Consider the following 21,615-nt stretch of genomic DNA (forward strand, 5'->3'; position numbering starts at 1 on the left):
CAGAATCCCAAATCTTTCCAATGCAGAATTGTATAATAAAATTTAATATGGTCAAAATTTGTATGCAGTGGAGTGAAGTTCACCAAGTGGCAAGGCTTTAATTACTCAGATACCAAGAACTCGGACCCCTACCACATCTCCCCTGGCACGGCTGCATGCGATAGTGTTCTAGTGAGGCCGTGGAGCAGTTCTTCTTACTGAAGCATAGCACTGGTTGAATTCTAAAATAATCACTTTTGGTCCATTCTCTTAGTAAAAGAAATGGTAATACTCTTTAATAAATATAATGAGTCTTCAAAACTATGTTGTATGTTAATTATTCTGGTGATATTTATATTGTTTTAAATATTAGAATTTTCATTAACATTCTAGTATTGATCCAATAGTGGAGAAAAAAGAAGTTTATACTAGTTAGCCATCACTGTTGTTTATGTATTATCCTAAACAACTCCTAATAGAAGAATTATATACAGTAGGATCCCAGAAAAACATGACTCAAAATTAGGTGAATTTTTTTAACAGCTTCATTGAGATATAACTGACATAGAATAAATAGCATATATTTAAAGTGTACACTCACCAAATAATGAATATATCCATCACTCTCAAAAGTTTCTGTGTGTCTTTTTGAGTATTAAGTGGATTTTGGTATTTCCTGAGAAAAATTATTTTCCCTTAATTGTAACTACAAAGAGCAAAAGACTAGTCTGCATTATGTAGTCTGATGTAGTTTTGGTCCATAACTAAACAGAGATTACCCTATCATTTACATTAAAATGATAGTAGTGCTAAAGTTTGAGAGAGAGATTTTGAAACGTCACAAATCATGATGTGGTTCAGCCCCTGCTGCTTGAGTAAGAAAGAATTCAGTATTTTCAGAATGCTGCCTGTGACGTCTGTTTTATTTCTTCATTTCTTTGCTCAGGGGTCACAGTTATTGATAAACCATTATGAGCCTGAAGGACGTTTCTGACGTGTTTATACATGAGAAACAGGCTTCCACAAGTATTTCTGAAGTGACTGAGAACCTAGCACTTCTCCACTTGTAGCTGCACTTTACGTCTCAGCAGAAGATACGATCGTCTGCCTTTTTGGCCTCAGATACTGAAGATTATTTTTTGGTAGAAGCACTGTGTAGGCTTTCTCTGCAATGAGCAGCAGCTGACTGAATTTTAATAAGAAGCCTGGACTGCAGTACTGACTCTGTAGTCTTTAGCCAACGGTTGTTTTCATAAAGACTAGTTCTTATCAACCTTGAATGACTGGATTATTTTGTGAAGGAGGATAAAGTAATATGTGTTCTTGTAAAATTCAGTTTTATCTTTATTCCTTCTGAAAATCTGTATACACATGAACTGAAAATCTTTGAACAGGTATTAAAATCTATGTAAGTATTCAAACTAGTTGAGGGTTAAAACTGTTTGCTTTTATAAAATATCTTTGATTACATGAGTATAATAAATTGTGTGCATATAAATGTGTGTCTATATGCTTTCCTTTAAATATGTTTGAAAAGATGTTTGAAACTTGATTATACTATTTATAATTGGCACAGTACTTTGAATTATGCCAGTACTACATTGTAAAACAGAGTTGTATTTTTTGATATTTAACAATGCTTAACACTTTAAAATGCCACTTCTGAGGAATGAACATGGTGTAACACACTTGAATATGTGTGATGCCAAACTTTTTTAAATAAAATATAAATTATGCTTATTTATTATTTCCTTTGGTTTAATCTTGGTCATGTTTTGGTGTGTATTTTTAATTTTTTTCTTAAAGTAACACTTTGGCATGAATATTAATGCAGGTTTTGATGAATTATAATGAATGTATGGAATTCAACTGAATTTGCATGGTCTTAAGAATTTTTTCTGTGTGTATAAATTTAGCTGCTATTAACAGAAGAGAGAATTTTCTGTGGGTAGCTATGTGCGTTGATCAGATACAGTTTTTCTGAGATCTTCAATTAATCTTACTTTAAAAATGACCAAAACATGTCTTTCTTGAATTATCTTTGAATAAAAGTTTGTATATTATTTGTTTCACCTTGTCCTTGATTTTTTATATATTTAATTTGATATTAAGAAAGTTGCCTATTCAGTTTTTCTGTTCTCTTGCAAAATTTGCTTTTTCTAACTTCACAAATCAATGTTTTTAATTTGTTGCCAAAGTAACCTATAAGGCAAGTCTGTTCAGTCAATAACTGAAGTCACTGGAAATTGTTCTCCAAGAAGAAGTTAGCTCAGCCGTCAAGGAAATCTGCCAAGAAGTGGTGAAATTTAACTTTTTTTTGAGAAAGATTAGCCCTGAGCTAACATCTGCTGCCAATCCTCCTCTTTTTGCTGAGGAAGACCGGCCCTGAGCTGACATCCGTGCCCATCTTCCTCTACTTTATATGTGGGATGCCTACCACAGCATGGCTAATATATTGCCAAGCGGTGCCATGTCCTCACCTGGGATCCGAACCGAGAAACCCCGGGCTGCTGAATTGGAACGTGCGAGCTTAACCGCTGTGCCACTGGGCCCGCCCAGAAATTTAACGTTTTTATATTCCTCTGTCCCTAATATGGGCAGGACACAAGATCAAGATAAAACAAAAAAGAAAGTCAAAGAAAAAATATCTACTCTAAAGCAACTGAGAAATAAATTGTGCTTTTGATACCAAATAAAATGAGTTGAGGAAATGGAAATGGAGGGCTGGGGTGGACAGCTGAGGTGCTAGACAGGAAAGAGGGAAGCGCAGGAGGTGGCAGGTTATGGTTGCTATTCCTCAGGAGAAGAATTTAAAAGGTTAGTATGAACTGTTGCCAGAACAGTCAATAATCAAGAGGAAAGAATATACCTATGATAAAATTTCTATTTAGTTAATAGTATTCACATTTAAACAGAGAACCATCTTTAATACTTAGTTGAACTTTCTATTATAAGTGGAAATATAAAGAATTAGAAAAAAAGCCTATGCTCACCTTATGAAAAGATGAATTTCTGCATTAGTGGGCTCCAGACACATCCATTGTCAACAATCATGTTGAAGGTCTAATGAACTTGGAGCACTGCCAGCTGTTTCTGACAGTGACACCAAGAAAAATGTGTGTCATTATCTTTCCTGATCACTTTCAAACACTAATGTTCCATGAAACTCTCCGTGAATCTACCAGTTAATAATTTATCTAAAGATTTTTTAAGCTTTTCTTAAAATCCATTAGGGTAACAAAATCTTAACTACTTAGCATGTCAAATACCTCTTTGTCTTTACTTTTTCTTTGAAGCCTTAATAGCTGTATGATAAAATAGTTTGCCAAGGTTTGTCAGTAGCTGGATTCATAACTCTGATTTCAGAGGCTTTGAATAAACCCCCCTCCCCATGCCAGCCTTTATCTTTCCAGTTTGAAACATCCTGGGTTTTATTCTCTTTTTAAGGCATATAAAAGCATTCCCAGCTTGTTCTATTACTGTACAAAAAAGGTCAGAAGTTAAGACAGAGAGGTGTCTTAGAAATCCTGCTAAGGAAAAAGCACCAGGTTTGAGCAGAGTTCAAGGCTAGATCCACGTGACTGCATTGTGAGGCAAGTCTGCTGCCTGCTTGGCTGAAAGCAGTGACAACTAGCGTTAAGGTAGCTGGTCTGTGTACTGCCAGAAGACTTCAGTTCCCTTCCCGTTCCTTGTGGACTCTGGCGTATGATTCTTGGTATTTATTATCATGCCTTATAGATTGCATGAGGACCCAGGTATTTATGATTTCAGCTGCTGATGAGTTACGAGACCTATTTTATTAGGTACAAGGGCAGCATAACATTACATAGCAATGTGCTAAATAAGCCTGACTCTTGTGTCAGTTTGGTCTTGAGCAAATCGCTTTGGACTCACTTGGATGGCTGCCAGTGTGTCATTTTGGAGAGGAGTCTACATGGGAGAGTGGAACCACATTTTGAATCAAAGATTCTGGGGTTCTAACCCTGGCTTCACCACTCGAACAAAAAAAGCAGTGTAATGTACACTGGAAAGCCCATAGGCATCGGAATCAGACAGCCCTGAGTTTGCATTCCCCTTTCTCCGTTGCTAGCTCTGACTTTAAACACAGTCCTTAACCTCTGACCCTTATTTTTTCTTCTCTGAAATTGCAACAGTAGTGCCTATGTCACTTACTTTTGTTTGTTGTGGTGTTTGAAAGAAATAATGTATGTTAATGTGCTTCAAAAAACAGGGCCCTCAGTAAATTACTGCTCTTGTTGCCGTTCTCTGAACCTCCTATTTCTTCACTGTAGGAAACAAGTGAGGAGCTGCCATATCTGTTTCCTTTCAGCTCTCAATCTCCAAGACTTAAAATAATAATTTGACCCCTCCACATACATATAGCTGCTGTGATTTAGAAAATATATCTATTGTAGTAGGCTTCTAAGTCAGAAATAATAACATTTACTGAGCACTTCTGTGTTCTAGATGTTGTGCAAAGGGCCCTACATACATGATCTCCTCATTTGATACCCTCATTTAATCATCATAAGAAACTCTTTGAGATACAGGTATTATTACAATACCAGTTTTACAGAGGTACCGCATAAGACTTTGAGAAGTAACTTATCCAAGAGCGCACTGCTAATAAGTGACAAAGCCTGGTAAGTCTGACCCCATAGTGCATGCTCTTAACACTACTTGACAGAGGGCAGTGGGTTTGGGCAGAGGGAAAAGTGGGCTGCAGTGCAGTCACACCCACAACCTCAGCCAGTTGGAGGGGGAGCTCTGGAGCTGGGCTGGCCAAGCAAAGAAGTCCTAAGTTGGAGCAAGGGGCTGGTCCTTTACACTCCTGCATCAACCAGTCACTGGATTCAGGTTGCACCATGGAAACGGGGGTGTGCCCTGAGGAGAGGTGGTTCTCTCCGCCAACACTCAGCAGCTGAACACCTGGGTAAGTCCTGAAGAAGAGGACCCGGACGGTGCTCCACAGCATCCTCTTCAGGACACCACTCACCTTCCTGCAGAGGCCTCCTAAAAACAGGGCTCTGATTCTGACCACCAAAGGGACAGATCCCATTTCTGCTCATTTGATGTGACCTGTTATGATACTTTACAAAAAATGTGGGTGTCAGACACATGGAACAGCTAGGAGAGTGAGTAGCGGTCACTGGACCTCACAGGGGACGTTCTCAAGCAGAGGCATCTGAACTGATGGGTAGGAAAGAAGAAGGCTGAGTATTTCCTGCAGAGGAGCCAGTTTGAGCACACCCACGAGAGAAACAAGAGCATCCTGTTCTCAAACTTGTATAGAAAGTGCCTTTAGCCAACCCAAATGGTGCCCTTGTGCAAATTTTTACAAGGCATTTAAGTGAAAGCTTACATTCGTATGTTATTACACCATCTGTACATACTTTGACACCCTGGCACACAGCATTTCAGTGTCGAGGCATGGCTAAGGCTAGAGCTGTTACAAGGGTTACAAAGTGACAAGCGTGTCAACCCTCTGTCCCCGTGCCCTGGCGCTCACTGTGTCGCCCAGGATTCCAACACCGGAGCCTTCTCTCAGCCAAGGCCTTGACACCCCTGGGGAGTAGCCATCTGCCATCCATTATGTCAAGTGATTTTCTAAACCTTTCTGAGCCTTGAGTTTTTGCATCTGCAAAATGGGGATAATGGTAACTAACTCTGGATTGTCGCAGGGGCCACACTGCGTATGAAATGCTCTATCTTCCACATGTAGAGGTTTATTAAAGGATACTTGGGCTGGGGAAACAAGGACGAAAGATCTAAATACAGGGTAGACCAGAGGAAGGCGGGGCTATCTGTAAACACAAAACAGTCTAAACAGAGTTTTAAACTCATTTATACTAGTCTCTTCCCGGGTTTTGGCAATATGGCTGCTACACACTTCACGTCTTAAACCAGGTCGCGGTGACGGTGTCCTGGTACCCTCTCGTTGGACGGCGCAGGCTGAAGTCCGCAGGCACACCAGTTGCCAAGGCAACTCGTCGCTCCTGCACGTAGCGGCCGGCCGTGCAGCTCCGTCACGCCGACACGCCGTCACGCGCCCTCGCGCTTCCCCGCCTCCGGGAGCGCGGCGGCGCTGGCCACTGGCTGGAAGCCGCGGTCTCACTATCCTCACTCCATCCGCGGAGCCAATGGTTGGCACGGCCTGGGATTCGTACGCACGGGTCACACGATGCCGGCAACCGCAAGGGCCAATCACAGCGCCGAGGAGGCGGGGCGGGGAGCCCTCTCAAGCCAATAACGGCAGGAGGAGGCAGCCTCGCTCCCTGGGCCCCACCCACGACCTGGGAGAGGCAGGTTCCGAGGCTTTGCCCGCAGTCCCGGCGCCATCGTCCAGGTGAGGGGGCCGGAAGGGAGCCTCGCGGGCGAGGAAGCGGCGGCGGAGGGCTCGGGACCAATGCCCCGCAAGGTTGAGGGGAGTGGAGTCGGGCGTGGATGAGCGCTCAGAGCCGGACGAGGGCCCCGGTACCCGATGTGAGGGCGGGGGTGGAGGGAGAAACGGGTGAAAAGCGTGTGCAATCCTTAAGTGATGGAACTGGGCTGAGGCATGTTTCTTACCTTTAAGAGTTTACTGTCATCGGGAGACAAGACGTGTTAGAAGACAGTTACAGCAAAGTGTGATAGAGTGCTGCAAGTTTTACAAAAACAGAAGCACAACTGGGGCATAAGATCTGTTGTGTATGTGCGGTGAGACTACGTAGTGAGGTTGGGAAGGGCGTCTTAGAGGAGGTTACTGAAGGATGAATAGGAGTTGGATAGGACATTGCTGGCTGTGGAATGCTGTTTCTGTGGGCAGAGAGAAATGAAGCCGCAGGAGGAATGAGAGGTCAGATTTTGTAAGAATATGAAGTGTAGGATGGCGAGAATGTGAGAGAGGAAGAAGGGAGAGGCCTGGCAGGGCCTGTTGTGCATCACTGAAGGCCTTGGTCTTTATCCGTAGGGGAGGCACGCCCCTGAACTTCGGGGCTTTTAAGAGGAGAGTTAACTCTGCTTTTTAAATAGATTCTGGCCTTGTGTCATAGAGATAGGGTTTAAGAAGGGCACGCTTGGAGACCTGGCATCTCCAGCAAATGAGGGACCCAGTGCGATCCGGGCTTAACTAAGGTAAGGGGCCCAAGGGCCCACACTGGCTGACAGTACTCAGACAGCTGAACTTCAAGATTTCTCAGAAAATCCAAAAATAATTGCATTTCTTTTTTCTGAGGATGTCGTCTTTCTGCTCTATCTAGAGCAGGCTTCCCGTCAATCAAGTTGTCTAAGGATGATAAAAGGAGAAAAAAAATCGCTCTTTATTTTCCCTCCTCTCTGCTTTTTAATTCCTGTTTTGTGCTTTTGTTCGGTTGGTGGCAATGTATCCATTCTCCTCCCTTATGTGTGGAGAGTAAACTCCTGAACGTTAATTAATCCAGGTGTCTCTAAATTGAGTAGAGTTGGAAGACTTCACCCAGGCAGTAGCGATGGGAGGGACTTAGAACCTTCTGTCTGAGATGTCGAAGTAGGTGATGGCGCAGTTCCCCAAGCTAGGGATTAACGGAGGGAAAGTCTTTGGGTGCAGGGAGCAGTTGCTGAATCTTGGGAGGTGTTGGACTGGACGTGCCTCTGAGCTGTCTGATCCGAGATGGCGAGTACACTTAGGGATCATCAGAATCTGGAGTTTAGGGGAGAGGGCTAGAAATAGAGCTTGTGGATAATATCAGCAGATTTTAAAAACAGGAAGTAGTTAAGATCACCCAAGGTAATCTAGACTAGCCAGAAAGGAGTAAGGAAAACATCATGGGAAACTTCCCAGCCACAATTCTCGAGTCTTTCTCATCTCCTGCTTGAATCTTTGGATCTGATGTTCCTTCTGCCCAAACCATCTCTGTATTCCCCTGCCCCACCCTGCTTTACTCTCTTAATTTGGTCTCCTCCCCCTTGTGCTCCGCATCTCAGTTTAGATGACATCTTTCTGTAGGAACTCTTTCCTGGACCTCTGTGCTCATGGCGTTCTGTAAATCCAGGTCTTGATGTTTCTGCTCACATACCTTTCTGATAGTCCGGTGCCTTCTTCGTGTTCCTCCCTAGATTTTACATTTTGTGAAGTCGGAGGTGAGAGCAGCAGCTGGCACAGTGCTGCACATCACTGCACAAATTAAATCCGAGTGTAACATGTGAATCCCAAGAACCAAGGAAGAAGAGTATTTTGAGAAGTATCAGATCTTCCTGATTGTCAAATAAAATAAACTCCAAAGAAGGCTCATTGGATTTGGCAGTTAGGAGAGACCCTTAGTGATTTTAGCAAGTAAATTCAGTGTGGTGATGAGACTAGAAAGCAGGCTAGCTGCTGGAGAGTAAATGGGAAACGTGAACACAGACAGCCTGTATGGATCACTCTATCAGGAGGCATTATTCCCCTCTCGCTGTAATATTTATTGTGTGCTTTATTAATTAGATAGCATAACATAATGGATGAGAGCACAGGCTCCCCCACATAGCGTTTTTATAATTTGGGAAAGTTGCTTAACCTTATTAAACCTCGGTTTTTAATTTATAAAATGGGGATAATAAAAGTCCCTACCTCCCGAGGGTGTGGTAAGGATTAAAGTCTAATAGAGAGAGCCTGTAGCCCTCTTAGAACTCAGTTCCTGGCATATGGAAAGTGCTCAGTAATTGTTAGCTTCTTGTGGCTGCTATTTGTCAGATCCTATGGTAAGGACTTCACAAGATTATTTCTTGGACTCATTAGAACTATTGTTATTCTTTTTTTTCAGCTTTAGTGAGGTATAATTGACAAAATTGTAGGATATTTAAAGTGTACATTGTGATGATTTGATGCACGTATACATTGTGAAAAGATTCTCACTATCTAGTTACTGTTGTTGTTTTTTTACAGTTTTGCAGATGATCAGAGAGGTGATGTGACTTGCTCAAGGTCACACAGCTAGTAAGTGGTACTGGTTAAACATTGTTGAATTTGGCAATGAAGCTCATGAGGATTGCAACAACTTTTATTTTCCAATTTAGAATATCATTGAGGGCATCTTGATGTGAGTGTGAAACTAGATTACAAGTAGTTGAGTGTGTTGTGTGAGTCAGAATCAAGCAGTGGGAGGCTTTATGTTGACCTCCTTTGAGAAAGACGTTGGTTAGCGCAAAGCAAGAAATGGGACAGTGGCTTGGGGGAGAGGCGATAAAGGTTGGGAAAGCTTTTCTCAAGAAAGGAGGACTTGAGTATGTTTTTAAACTTGAGGGAATGGCCTCAGTGAAGAGGGAAATTCAAAAGATGAGAAAGGGTTAAGTGACGGACAAGTTCTTGATGAGGTAGGTAAGAACACAAGACTGGTCAGTCTCAAAGGAGAGGGCGAATAAACAAAGGGAAATTTTGAGGTTGGGAGGGCCCAGGATGTCACACTATAGTCTCCATGGTGTAAGTCATTTGAGAATGAGGACAAAAGAGTAAGGATGCAAAATGAATTCAGAGACTTGTGGAAGTTGGCTAAGCTTCCCGACATCCTCTAAGAGGAATGGGATACGGTCAATTTGGGAGTGGAGGAGCAGAGTGGAGCATTTTAAGCACTATTGAGAGCACTTCTGAGGCTTAAAGTATTTGTTTTTAGAGTGGTCCATCATCGTTCATAAATTAGAAACAGCACTGAACATTTTTAGGCAAGTAACAATCTTCATAAGTTTCTCTATTTTTTGATTTGGTGGCCTATTAAGCTTATTTATTACAGAAGCAAAACATGGTCGTGAAAAAAATTAAAATTGTAAGAAGGTACTAAATGGAAAGTAAAGTTTTCCTCCTCTCCTCCGTAGCACCCCCGGCTGTGTGTGCACATGAGGACGCACACACTCCCTACTTCCTCTTGGTCACTTTTCCTGAAGGGCACTGCTCTAGATCGTTCCCTGGGTCTCCTGTACATTTTCTTTGTGTGTCTCTGTATGTGCATATGCATGAAAGTGCATAGATAAAAGGCGTAACCTTGGGGCCGGCCCTGTGGCCAAGTGGTTAAGTTTGAGCACTCCGCTTCCACCGCCCAGGATCTCGGATCCTGGGCGCGGACATGGCGCCATTCATCAGGCGTCCCACATGCCACAGCTAGAAGAACCCACAACTAGAATGTGCAACTATGTACTGGGGGGATTTGGGGAGAAAAAGCAGAAAAGAAAAAAAAACAGATTGGCGACAGTTGTTAGCTCAGGTGCCAATCTTTAAAGAAAAAAAAATGCATAACCTTTTCACAAAAATGTAGGTGTGGCTCTTATCCATATTATTCTGCAACTTGCTGTTTCACTTAACACTGTAGCTTAGCCATCTTTCTACGGAGGGTGTACATCTTCCTCGATCTTTAAGTGGCTATAGAATTGTCTCTGGAAGGAGTTAACAGAATTGATTTAACTCACTTCTTGTTGATGGACTTATTTATGTTTTGTTTTTCTTTTTCCTCTCTGTTTTTGCGATTATCAGCAATGCATCCTTTTGTCCTAATGTGCCTGTCTTTGTACACTTGAGTGAGAAAATTGCTGAGTCAAAGGGTGTATTCATTTTGAATTGTGATAGATACTGACTTTTTCCTCAAAGGTATATTAATTTCCCCATCGACAATGTACAGTGATGCCTGTTGCCGCAGATTGTTCCCCTTATCATTCCTGGGTACCAGGCACTATGAAACTTAAAAGATTTTCTCTTTAGGGTGCATTTCCTTATTTGAGTCATGTTTGTTTAGTTAGTATTCACATTAATTTTTCTGTGAACCACTTGTGCATGGCCTTGGTCATTTTTTTATTGGCTTTCTAGTCTTTTTTCTAAAACACACTTCAGTCCCCTTTGTTATATTATAGGTGTTGGAAATATTTTCCAGTTTTTCATTTGATCTTTGCCTTTATAATTGTTTTTTTGTTCCGCAATCAGGAGTATTTAATTTTTATGTAGTCCTATTTGATGGGCTTTTTCTTTATAGATTCTTTGGGTTTTAAGTGACACTTTTAAACTCCAATATTGCTCATTAAAATCACAAGTTTTTCCCTGGAGACCACACCGAAAAGTCTCTTTAAAGATGGCTTGAAATTCTTTATTCACTGTTGTTCTTTTAGATCCTGCTCCTCGAAGTTAACATGTGGCTTTTAAATCAATATCTACAAGTGGAGGTGGTCATGACATCCAGTAGACTGGTTTTTTTAAACTATATGGTTAGAACCTGAGAAATGGGTGCTTCTTTAGAAATTAATATTTTTTAAATTATCAAAAGATGCATTTTTAAAGTTGCTTTCTTGGAATTTTATTGTTTAGCTTGCTTTATTGCTTATTTATGCATGTATTTATTTATGTTTACAGAATTATAAGGTCGTCTGCAGAGATTTGAAAAATGGCAGCAAATGAAAGTGCCAGCATCTTTAGTTCAGCATCCTTGGCTGTCGAGTATGTAGACTCGCTTTTACCTGAGAATCCTCTGCAAGAACCATTTAAAAATGCTTGGAACTCTATGTTGAATAATTACACAAAGTTCCAGATTGCAACATGGGGATCTCTGATAGTTCATGAGGCCCTTTATTTCTTGTTCTGTTTGCCTGGACTTTTGTTTCAGTTTATACCTTACATGAAAAAGTACAAAATTCAAAAGGTGAGTATGATGGACTTGCCATGGCATGTTATCATTAGTGTTGTTAAAGATTTTAAAAGTACATGTAACTTTGCTTTGAGAGAGTCTAGAGCAGGGCTGTCCAACAGACATAGAATGAAGCCACATGTATAATTTTAAATTTTCTAGTAGAATACATTAAAAGTAAAAAGAAATAGAGACATTAATTTTAATAATATATTTTATTTAACACAATAAATCTAAACTATTATCATTTCAACAAGTAATGAGAATTAAAAAGTACTTAGTGAGATATTTTATCTTATTCTCATAATAAATCTTTGAAATCCAGTGTCTATTTGACACTAATTTTAGCCCGTCTCGGTTTAGACTAGGCACGTTTAAAGTGTTCAATAGCTACTTGTTGCCAGTTGCTACCATATTGGACAGCACAGCCCTAGATCATTATTGATGATATTTTAAGGATAATTTGTTAAATTATGCTTTAAGTAGATGTAAAGTTTATCTAATTTGAGTTTATAGATTTTCGTTTTTAAACTAGCTGGAATGCAAAGTTGGGATTTGTGGGTATTATTTTGCAATTGACTCCAACCCCTGATGTCTCAGCCCCTAATTATATGTTAATATTCTAAGATCTTGCTCAGGGCTGTTAAAGTTTTATTTTTTCCCTAAATAGAAGGTGGTAGTTGAGCAGCATTCCTGTCGTCCCAAATAAAGAGGCGATGATGCTCCTAGTTTCTAGGTGTTTGCTTCAGTGCGCTAAATGTTTGTTGAGAGCCCACCATGCATGACAAGGTGTTGAGATTTGCAGATGCCTCTTCTCCGTGTGAAACAGGGAGAATAGTGAACTCTACTAATGTGTAGACTGATGAGCTTGACACAATTCCCAGGAAAGAATCTGGACTAGCTTATTAGAGAGAGATGATTTATCAGCACTTGGTAAACCCGTGGTAGTTTCTAATGCTTACTGTTTACTTTTTAAAAAGTCATGCCAAGCTAAAACTCAGGGGCACACAGTCTTGGTAGAAAGTAGGCATGTTGAGAGCGTTCATCTGTGGAGAGTAATTTGCGCTCACTGAGTGTCCTTCCATTGGCAGTCAGTACACATGCTCTTTCATCATTTATGAGCTTCATTGCCTCTCCCAGTGAGTCTCACTTGAAGCAAGTCTTGACACTGATCCCTTGTGGGAATCGTGCAGGGGGTCAGGTGACCGGACTCCAAGCCAAAGCAGGGGGGAAGAACTAAGGGAAACGGGGCAGGGAATAACAAGGGATGTGGCCCAACAGAGAGGATCCTGTTACCCTAAATTAAGGACGCAGAAGTTCCAAAATGCTTTTTTATAAGAGGGCCTGCCTTGAAAGGCAGAATTCAGTTTCGATGTCTAAGTTCTCTTGCATGTTTGGGGAGATTCTGGCTGCCAGGTGTCCCCCATTGATTTGTCTATAAGGCTGATTTGTTGTGTGGCTGGCTAGGCCGACGTGTCTGTGTCCTTCTGCCCTCTGCAGCGGGCTCGTTGGTCAGAGGTGGTAACCTTTCCATAGAGAGGACGACCTTTTTCAGTCAAGGTTTTATGAGTGACTTTAAAATAAATTGTGGCAAAAGAAAGGACAGGCAATCATCTAGTTGGTTACAACTAATTATTTTTATAAACAGAGATTGAAAAGCTGGGTGGTGTGGCTTCAAGTCTACTCAGCATGCCTTCCTTTGAGTTTCACAGCCATTTAAGTTCCTGCTTTGAGCTTTTTTGATACTAAAATAAATTGTGATGGTAAATCAGTACAAGTTTTAACAACATAACAGAGTTTAAAAAGAAGGAAAAAAAATCAGTGCAAGTTAGATACAGGTTTATGCATTTTGAAGGCAGATACCCTGAAACATTGGGGGCCCAGGAAGAAGTTGCTGGGTGATGAGACAGCGCTGAAGGCTTTCTGCTTTCAAACAGAATGCACTCCGTCACATTTAGTGCGCATGCTCGGCAGTGAGGGGGAAATGTACAGGAATGAAGTGATAAAGTAGACCTTGCAGGATCTGTTTTTAAAAGTCATACATCTTAGTAATTCTCTAGGAATTTTCCTCAAGGACACATGTACTAAACACATTCTTTCTTAAGTCTGTGGCCCTAATAATGGTATTCCTTCAACTTAGGATGCAGTTGTGAATAAAGTAAAATATGATGAGCTCTGATATTCCACTGCGTATGAGTTTTTAATTAACTATCTTTTAAACCACTTTATGTACACTTGAAACAGTATAGCATATGATTTTATTAGTTATAGTTGATGAACATTGTGTTAGTTTCTGCAGCTACATGGGTGTCAGATTCTAGCTAGGAAATTTAAAAGTCTGTTAAACACAGTTTCTATGGGAAACAATGCCACTGCCAGCCCAAGCCAGAATCCTCAATTTGTTTTGTCTCCACTCGTGGACTGGAAGTTTGGAGGAATGAGGTCAGCTAACGCTCAGAGTAAAAATAGAAAGACAGACATATGGGGCTGGGCCCCATGGCGCAGTGGTTAAGTTCGCACGTTCTGTTTCAGCGGCGCGGGGTTTGCCGGTTCGGTTCCTGGGTGCGGACATGGCACCGCTTGGCAAGCCATGCTGTGGTAGGCGTCCCACATATAAAGTAGCGGAAGATGGGCACGGATGTTAGCTCAGGGCCAGTCTTTCAGCAAAAAGAGGATTGACAGCAGATGTTAGCTCAGGGCTAATCTTCCTCAAAAAAAAAAAAAAAGAAACAAATATAAATTGCCTTGTCTAATCGCCTCATTTTATTGTGGAGTAAACTGAGTTGTGAGCACCAGAGAGCTAGTTAACCGGTGAGTGGAGGCCCAGGGATTAGGGCCCAGCTCTCGACTGATTCTCAGTTCATTGCTTTCCCTTTTTCTGTCAGGGAGGATAGCTCTTACAGAATTTCAAGAATAGACCTGGATCAGAGAACCTAGGCTTTAGATAGTCCACGACCTAATAATTGCCTGTGTGATCCTGGGCAAGGTAGTTGACCTTGGGCTTCTGCTGATGCGCAGTCGTTCCCGTACTTGGGATATTATGGTTCAGTTAAAAGAATTTCGTTGGCAGATTTCTGAATTTTTAAGTAAGCACGTTTAAAACAAAGCAATAACTACTATTTATTATCACCATCTTTTTGTAAAACCAAAAGTACTTTTTCTTATCTAAGTGCAGCCTTTAAATTGAATAAATTTAGTTCTTTTGTATATGGCTTGCTAAGCAAGTTGATATCCTGATGAGGTTTTATGAACGGCTTGCTATGTGGATTTCACCTTTCTCATTTTGGCTTTAATCTGTGAGCTTCATCACCTGTGGGCAATAGCGCTCCATTCTTTGGGAACCAGTGGACACATCTCTGAAGTTCTCGCTCAGAGAGTCTATAATTCTGTCATTGTGTACAAACACGAATGCACTTATTTCTGGGCGTGAGTACTGCTGAATGGCAGGAAACTTCCTGCCTGTGTCGAAAGGCCTCCAGCGCTGTGTGTACTACTGCTGCCACAGCTGGGCGAACCCAACTGTCATCTCAGCATAACACATTTCTTCTCCCCTGGAATTCCAGGTGGAAGAAGTGAATGATCTGTGGGCAGCAAAGACGGCAGAGTTGCTCATTCTGTAGTGTGTGCTCCTGGATTTGTGTTTTAACAATTTCTCCAGCTATTTAAAGTAGTGATGGTCATTGTCAAGAATTTAGAAAGGGAGGATGCGATTCCTGGGCCTTAGTTACTGTAATGTCGTAACTGTAATACAGAATTCACATGAAATAGGATTAAATATTAGCATCAAGAATTCTAATAGAATTAAGGTCTCAAATAAACTTGAGAAAAAAATTAGGAATTCACTTCTAGTTGTGAGGGTAAACTACTGATCAGAGGCTAACCCTCAATATTGTGATTTTTCTCCACAGGATAAACCAGAAACTTGGGAAAACCAGTGGAAGTGTTTTAAAGTACTTCTCTTTAATCACTTTTGTATCCAGTTTCCTTTGATTTGCGGAACTTATTATTTTACAGAATATTTCAATATTCCTTATGATTGGGAAAGAATGCCAAGATGGTATGTAGATAAAGATTGGATTTTTATACTCAGTCCTGGTTCATTACCCAATTAAAATATGCTTAATATTTATGTCATCTTTCTTCATTTGGTTAATGTTTGTTTGTTCTACACTTTAGAAGTAAATAAAATGTAGAAAAGTAAGCCATAGCAGAAACTTAAAATGTTTCCGTTTTTATATCTTTCTGTATTTTAATGTAATATTTTATTGCAAGGTGAGTTTCTTGCATCAGAAGTTTTCCATAGCATCCTTTATGTAATTGTATATAGATGCACATGCTCATTCTAAGAAAAACTGTTACATTTTGAGTCTAGAGTGAATGAAAAAAATGAGAGAATAGTTTGAGGTTTATAAATATTGTGTCCATATACATACAAATATATATTATCTGAGCACATTTGTATTCAAATAATATTTGTATTAAAATATCTGTTCCTGATATAACCTGAATATACCAATATAGAGATATGTATCTTTTCTATGTAGTGGATATTCAACATATAAAAGCATTTCTATATATGTGTGCGGTTGTATATAAAATATTTTTGCCCATTGCTCTTAGGTCCGTCTCTTTGGTGGAAGAAAGTGATGATTTTACCATTGTTAATCTTAGTTCAAGTCTTTCATCTATATTACTCTCTTCCCAGAACTCTTGGTTCTTGTTTCTTAGCTCTGATTTTATACCTGTGAATTTCATAAAAAATGAATTAGAATTGGTATAGTGGTCAATCTCTTTAACCATTCTTAAGGTGGTATTGTATAGCCACTGTATCTAGCAGTTTTGAGAATATGTTGATTAATATATCCATTTAGGTCAAGCTAGTAAGTGGATATTTGGTTTTATGTAATGTCTCAAATAGTGATCCCAAGTAAAAGTTTAGATGTTTAAGTAAAAGTTAGTTTATACCTATTACAGTGTTTTCATCTTAAAGGTATATGCTTTTGGCAAGATGCTTTGGCTGTGCGGTGATTGAGGACACCTGGCACTATTTCCTGCATAGGCTCTTACACCACAAAAGAATATATAAATATATTCATAAAGTTCATCACGAATTTCAGGTATGTTAGAATTATATTTAATACGTTTTTTTCTATTAGAGGCAAAATGTTATTTTTATCTCCAGGAGACAAATTCTTTACATTTGTCAGTGATGTTTCTTTCTTTTTCCTTTGTCAAGATTGTTAAAACAACACACACACGCATACCCCCAAAGCCACTTCTACACGTTTTCTTCAGTATCTTAAGTTCATGGTAGGTTGAGATCTGAAAGAAAAATGTTCCCTGAAGTAGTTCTGACTCTCATCTTTGTGGCCTGACCTCTCTCCTGACACAGTTGGATACCTGGCAGTTCGATCGAGGCTATAGTGATATTGGAGTCATTTAAATGGGACCCCAAAACAATGAGCTTTAATCTATAGACTTCTAAAACAGTTCCTGACTTAGTTTTAACACATTTCTCCCACCTTGCTGACTGCCACAAAAACAGTGGTTTGTATCTGAGCTCCTTTGATGAGCTTAGTCAGACTGGTGATGTCAGTGTGTCCCCGTTGATCCTGATGGTGTGGTATGCTCAACCAAGCGTCCCTTTCTCGGCAGAACAAGTTCAGATGCATCAACCGAAATTAGAGTTCAAGTCAGTTCTTTAATGCCTTTGTCTTAAACCATCAAAGACAGTTATCAAGATTTTATTGAGGACGTCCTAGAACCTGAACGTTTGGTAGGAAAAAGATACTTTTATTGAGAATTAACTGTTTATATTTATGTAGCTAGTTAGAGATATACTATCATTACATAGAGAAACAATATAATTTTATAAAACTATATGCATAAATAAATTAGAATATTTGTATTAGCCAGAGTTCTCTAGAGAAACAGAAAGAATAAGAGAGACACATACAGATTTGTTTTAAGGAATTGGCTCCTGTGATTGTGGGGGCTGGCAAGCCCAAAATCTGTAGGGCAGACCACAGGCTGGAAATTCAGGTGAGAGTTGCTGTTATAGTCTTGGTCTGAATTTCACAGGGCAGAAGGCTTGAAACTCAGGCGTGCAGGTCTCTATGTTGCAATCTTGAGAATCCCTTCTTGCTTGGGAGGCGTCAGTGTTTGCTTTAAGGCCTTCCGCTGATTGGGTGAAGCCCACCTGCATTATGGAGGGCAATCTGTACTCAGAGTCTGCTGATTTAAAATGGTAATCACACGTAAAAACTACCTTCACAGCAACACGTAGACTGCTGTTTGACCAAGCAATTGGGCACCAGAAGCTAGCCAAGCGGACACGTAAAATTAACCATCAGAATATATTAAGCAGTTCTTATCTATTTATTTTAGGCTCCATTTGGAATGGAAGCTGAATATGCACATCCTCTGGAAACCCTAATTCTTGGAACTGGATTTTTCATTGGAATCTTGCTTTTATGTGATCATGTAATTCTTCTTTGGGCCTGGGTGACTGTGCGGTTGATAGAAACTATTGATGTCCATAGGTGAGTTATGGTTTCTATTCAGGTGTAAGGTATCATAAAATATCTTTATTTCATGGTTATAAATTATCTTTCTTTTTTTGTTTATTTTGATTTTTTAATTGAGATATAATCGATATAAAATAGTTTTAGATGTAGAACATAATGATTTGATATATGTGTATATTGCAAAATGATTACCACAGTAAGTTAACACCCATCACTACATATAATTACAAAAAATTTTTTTCTTGTGATGTGAACTTTTAAGATCTACTCTCTTAGCAACTTTCAAATATAATACAGTATTGTTAGCTGTAATCACTAGGCTTCACTTCACTTATTTTTCTGATATCTGGAAGTTTGTCCCTTTTGACCACCCCTCACCCATTTTGCCCAATGATTTGATAATCGTTATCATAGACTATCTTTTTTTCTAAGTAGATTAATAGGAGAAGTTAACCTTTTTAATGTTGTTATTTTTAAGAAAACAAGAGAACGTGATCATTGGATAAAAGTTCAAATAATGGAATTTTTTTTTTACATCCCTGTCTATGGCTATTGTCGTTTTTATAGTGAGAACATATGCATATATTATTTGGGCAAATGAAGTAAGATTTTGATAGCTACTGCAAAACCGCCCTTCAGAAGGATCCCTCTTGACATTTCCAGCAGGAATATATTAGAACACTTTCCCCCTCCCCAAACCCTTTCCAACCTGGGTACCACAGTCTTTGTAATCTTTGTCGGGAAGAGGGCAAAGGGCTTGCAGCGTTGTGATCTGCATTTCTCCAGGGATTCATGAGGCTGAGCATCTGTTTGTGTGCTTATTGCCCAATAGTATTTTTTTCTTCTTTGAATTACCTTTTTATATCCTGTGCCTATTTTTCTGTTAGGTTATATGTTTTGTAACCTATTGGTCTCCTGTAAGCTTTATTTGTTGCGTATGCGTAAACGTTTTCTCTCTGTCATTTGAATTTTAACTTTTGGTAGTTCTTTTATAATACTGAAGTTTTTAATTTTCATGTTGTGAAATCTATCAGTCGTTTTCTTTATGGCTTTCGGGTTTCATTCCTTGCATGGGTCTTCCTGAAGCATTGTTCAAATGAAAATATTTTTGTGGTTTCCTTAAAAATCTGTTTGATACTGTAAGTCAGGACCAGCAATTACTTTATCCTTCTGTAATGAACCTAACCCCAGCTCTTGAAAAGAGTATTGGAACATCCAGCCTTCACTGAGTAAGGATGTTTTGATTCTCTCCTGCCCTGCACTGATGCAACCACTGCTTGTGATAGTGCATATCTCACGTGCTTCCTTTCTGTGGATTGGAAAGCATTTTGTGGTAAATTATTTCTGTTTAATGCCTTTTAAATGCCTAATATTCCTAATTTTCCATTATTTTAAAATTATTATATATTCATTGCATTTTGCCGTGGGACTTACTAGTATACCTGTAAAAGCAGAACATCAAATCCTAAGACCTGTTTTAAACCACTTAAGTAGCAAAATTAATGCTTCTAGTCTTCGGCAGAGAATATCCTTCTGCAGATAAGTTGTAAATGATGTCTCCTTCATTCTTTCTGTCCTTCCATTGTTCTTTTCTCCCTCCATGCCTCCCAGTCTCCTAACGAGAGAGCAGCATTGGGGTGATTCTGACTGGTGTAATTGTGGATATCAGATTTTGTTTGTAATTAGAAATAAAGGAGGAAACTCTAGGAGAAGTTACTACCCAGTGATTCACAGGTTTAACCTTCTTAATGCTTGACACTAATTTCATATAACTTTTCCTAAAAGACATATGTGGTATTATGGACATTACTAACTATGGTGAGAAAGCTCCTCTAGAACAGAAAAGAAAAATAATTCTCAAAAATCTGGATCTAAAGATTCATTACTGTAAGCCTTCTCTTTCATCCCCTGGTGTATAATACTAATTTCTGTAGATCTTTTAAGTTTTTAAAAATTTCTTACAGTGATTTCTATAATATGCACTATTTTCTGTGAGTTTTTGGTTTTTGTAAACATGTCAGAAATAAAATGACTTAAGTGAGGTGAAATGTTATTTGGATTAGTTAATGAGCATGCGACTGTCACTAAAGTGTTGATTATTAGAGGTGTATTTATTTCCTTCTTAAGCTTTACCATTTTTCTTTCAGTGGGTACGATATTCCTCTCAACCCTTTAAATCTCATCCCTTTCTACGCCGGTTCTCGGCATCACGATTTCCACCACATGAACTTCGTCGGAAACTATGCTTCAACATTTACCTGGTGGGATAGAATTTTTGGAACAGACGCTCAATTTGTTGCCTACTATGAAAAGATGAAGAAGGTTGAGAAAAAGACCGAATGAATATCTCACATAAACCTTCCTGAAGATACATGTTTTCCTGGATTAAAGCTAGTAGCTAACATTGCTTCTGGGGAGCAGAAATAAACATGTGTCTTGGCTGCTAAGTGATAAAAAGAACATTAACAACCTCTAATTATCTTCCTAGTGGGAACTTTTTCTACTTTACATACAAGTTCTGTATGTGTAGAAATAAGTAAATATGTATTTAAGGATAATTTTCATGAGGGAATTTTAAGGGCCATCTTGCTAACCTCACAAAAGGTATTAGGTCATGGAAGAAGTATTCATGTCTTTTCCCTCAGTGAAACCATGGGCCCAAAGTTGGAATTGCTCTTTAAATCTTTTAAATAGATAGTGGCCATTTCAGAAACTCTTAATAGTAATGTTGGCCTCACATTGAACTTTAAACATTTTTTAGAATTTTCCTAAAAGTCAAAATATCATGGGTTGAACCACATCAATTAATACAGCACGAGGGAGCCTGTCCAGAGGAATAGCCAGCACTGAGAATTTCCACTCTTGTCTGGAGCTGACCAGTTTGGGGTGATTCTCTTTCTTTCAGAAGTCCTTTTTGATTGCAATGTGCTACTGGTGTCTAATTAATTAGAAATTAAGGCATTTCTGAATTGATGTAAGTGGAATATTTTAATCTAAAAGTTTTCAGGTTACTTGAATATTTTTTAAAAATTGAGCTTTATTTCTGCTATTTACCCTTTCATTTTTGTATATCAAGTTATTATACTTAAAACTGTTATCTTGAAACTTTGTGAACCAACTTGCTGTATTTGCACTTTGAGCTATTGAAATAAATGTGATTTTTTTGTCCGATTATGTGGTTTCCACTTCTGAACATCAGCTGTCACCTTTTCTTATATTCTTATAAGGAAAAGTACAGAAATCACTAAATTAAGTTTCCTAATAAAAGGAATAGTTCTGTTTTTTTAAGTGCTTCATTTGCTAAACTCTTGGCAGTTTCAACATGTATTTATTGGGCTGGCCATTGTGGGGAATTCCATTGACCTATAAAGCAGAAGATGTTGAAGTAGCTCTTTTCTCTGCTTAAAAAAAAGTGCATGTTTTCTGTGCAGATGGATAAATAGAGCTTACCTTTTTAGGGCTGGTTGTATCTCAAGTATCTAGATTCTAACTCAAATCAAGAGTTGATCATTCTA

General features: G+C 39.3%; 2 protein-coding genes across 7 annotated transcripts in view; both read left to right on the top strand.

Moving 5' to 3' along the window:
- KLHL2 (kelch like family member 2) overlaps positions 1-2,048 on the top strand; it is a 107,844-nt gene extending 105,796 nt beyond the window's left edge. For all 3 annotated transcript variants that reach the window (XM_046656721.1, XM_046656720.1, XM_046656722.1), the window contains one exon: positions 926-2,048. In XM_046656721.1, the coding sequence (XP_046512677.1) occupies positions 926-954 (29 nt within the window). In that variant the 3' untranslated portion in view covers positions 955-2,048. The remainder of the gene's footprint in view (positions 1-925) is intronic.
- A 4,199-nt stretch (positions 2,049-6,247) lies between these two features.
- MSMO1 (methylsterol monooxygenase 1) lies at positions 6,248-21,271 on the top strand. 4 transcript variants are annotated; one of them, XM_046656568.1, is made up of 6 exons: positions 6,248-6,325; positions 11,303-11,588; positions 15,482-15,630; positions 16,564-16,690; positions 17,961-18,115; positions 20,248-21,271. In XM_046656568.1, the coding sequence occupies exons 2-6, from the start codon at positions 11,334-11,336 to the stop codon at positions 20,441-20,443; spliced, it is 882 nt and encodes a 293-aa protein (XP_046512524.1). In that variant the 5' UTR covers positions 6,248-6,325; positions 11,303-11,333; the 3' UTR covers positions 20,444-21,271. The 4 variants fall into 4 exon arrangements, with proteins under 4 accessions (XP_046512524.1, XP_046512525.1, XP_046512526.1 ...); XM_046656569.1 differs by having other exon boundaries at positions 6,320-6,453; XM_046656570.1 differs by lacking the exon at positions 6,248-6,325 and adding an exon at positions 6,352-6,462.
- Positions 21,272-21,615: the final 344 nt, after the last annotated feature.

This window comes from Equus quagga, chromosome 3 (genome assembly GCF_021613505.1).
Source record: "Equus quagga isolate Etosha38 chromosome 3, UCLA_HA_Equagga_1.0, whole genome shotgun sequence".
In the NCBI taxonomy this organism is placed as follows: Eukaryota; Metazoa; Chordata; class Mammalia; order Perissodactyla; family Equidae; genus Equus; species Equus quagga.

Excerpts from the sequence above, each read along its gene's own strand:
- MSMO1 (XM_046656568.1), top strand. The coding sequence starts at position 11,334 with ATGGCAGCAAATGAAAGTGCCAGCATCTTTAGTTCAGCATCCTTGGCT. Across the intron at positions 11,589-15,481 it reads AAAAGTACAAAATTCAAAAG|GATAAACCAGAAACTTGGGA; the intron begins GTGAGTATGATG and ends TTTTCTCCACAG. Across the intron at positions 15,631-16,563 it reads TGGGAAAGAATGCCAAGATG|GTATATGCTTTTGGCAAGAT; the intron begins GTATGTAGATAA and ends TTCATCTTAAAG.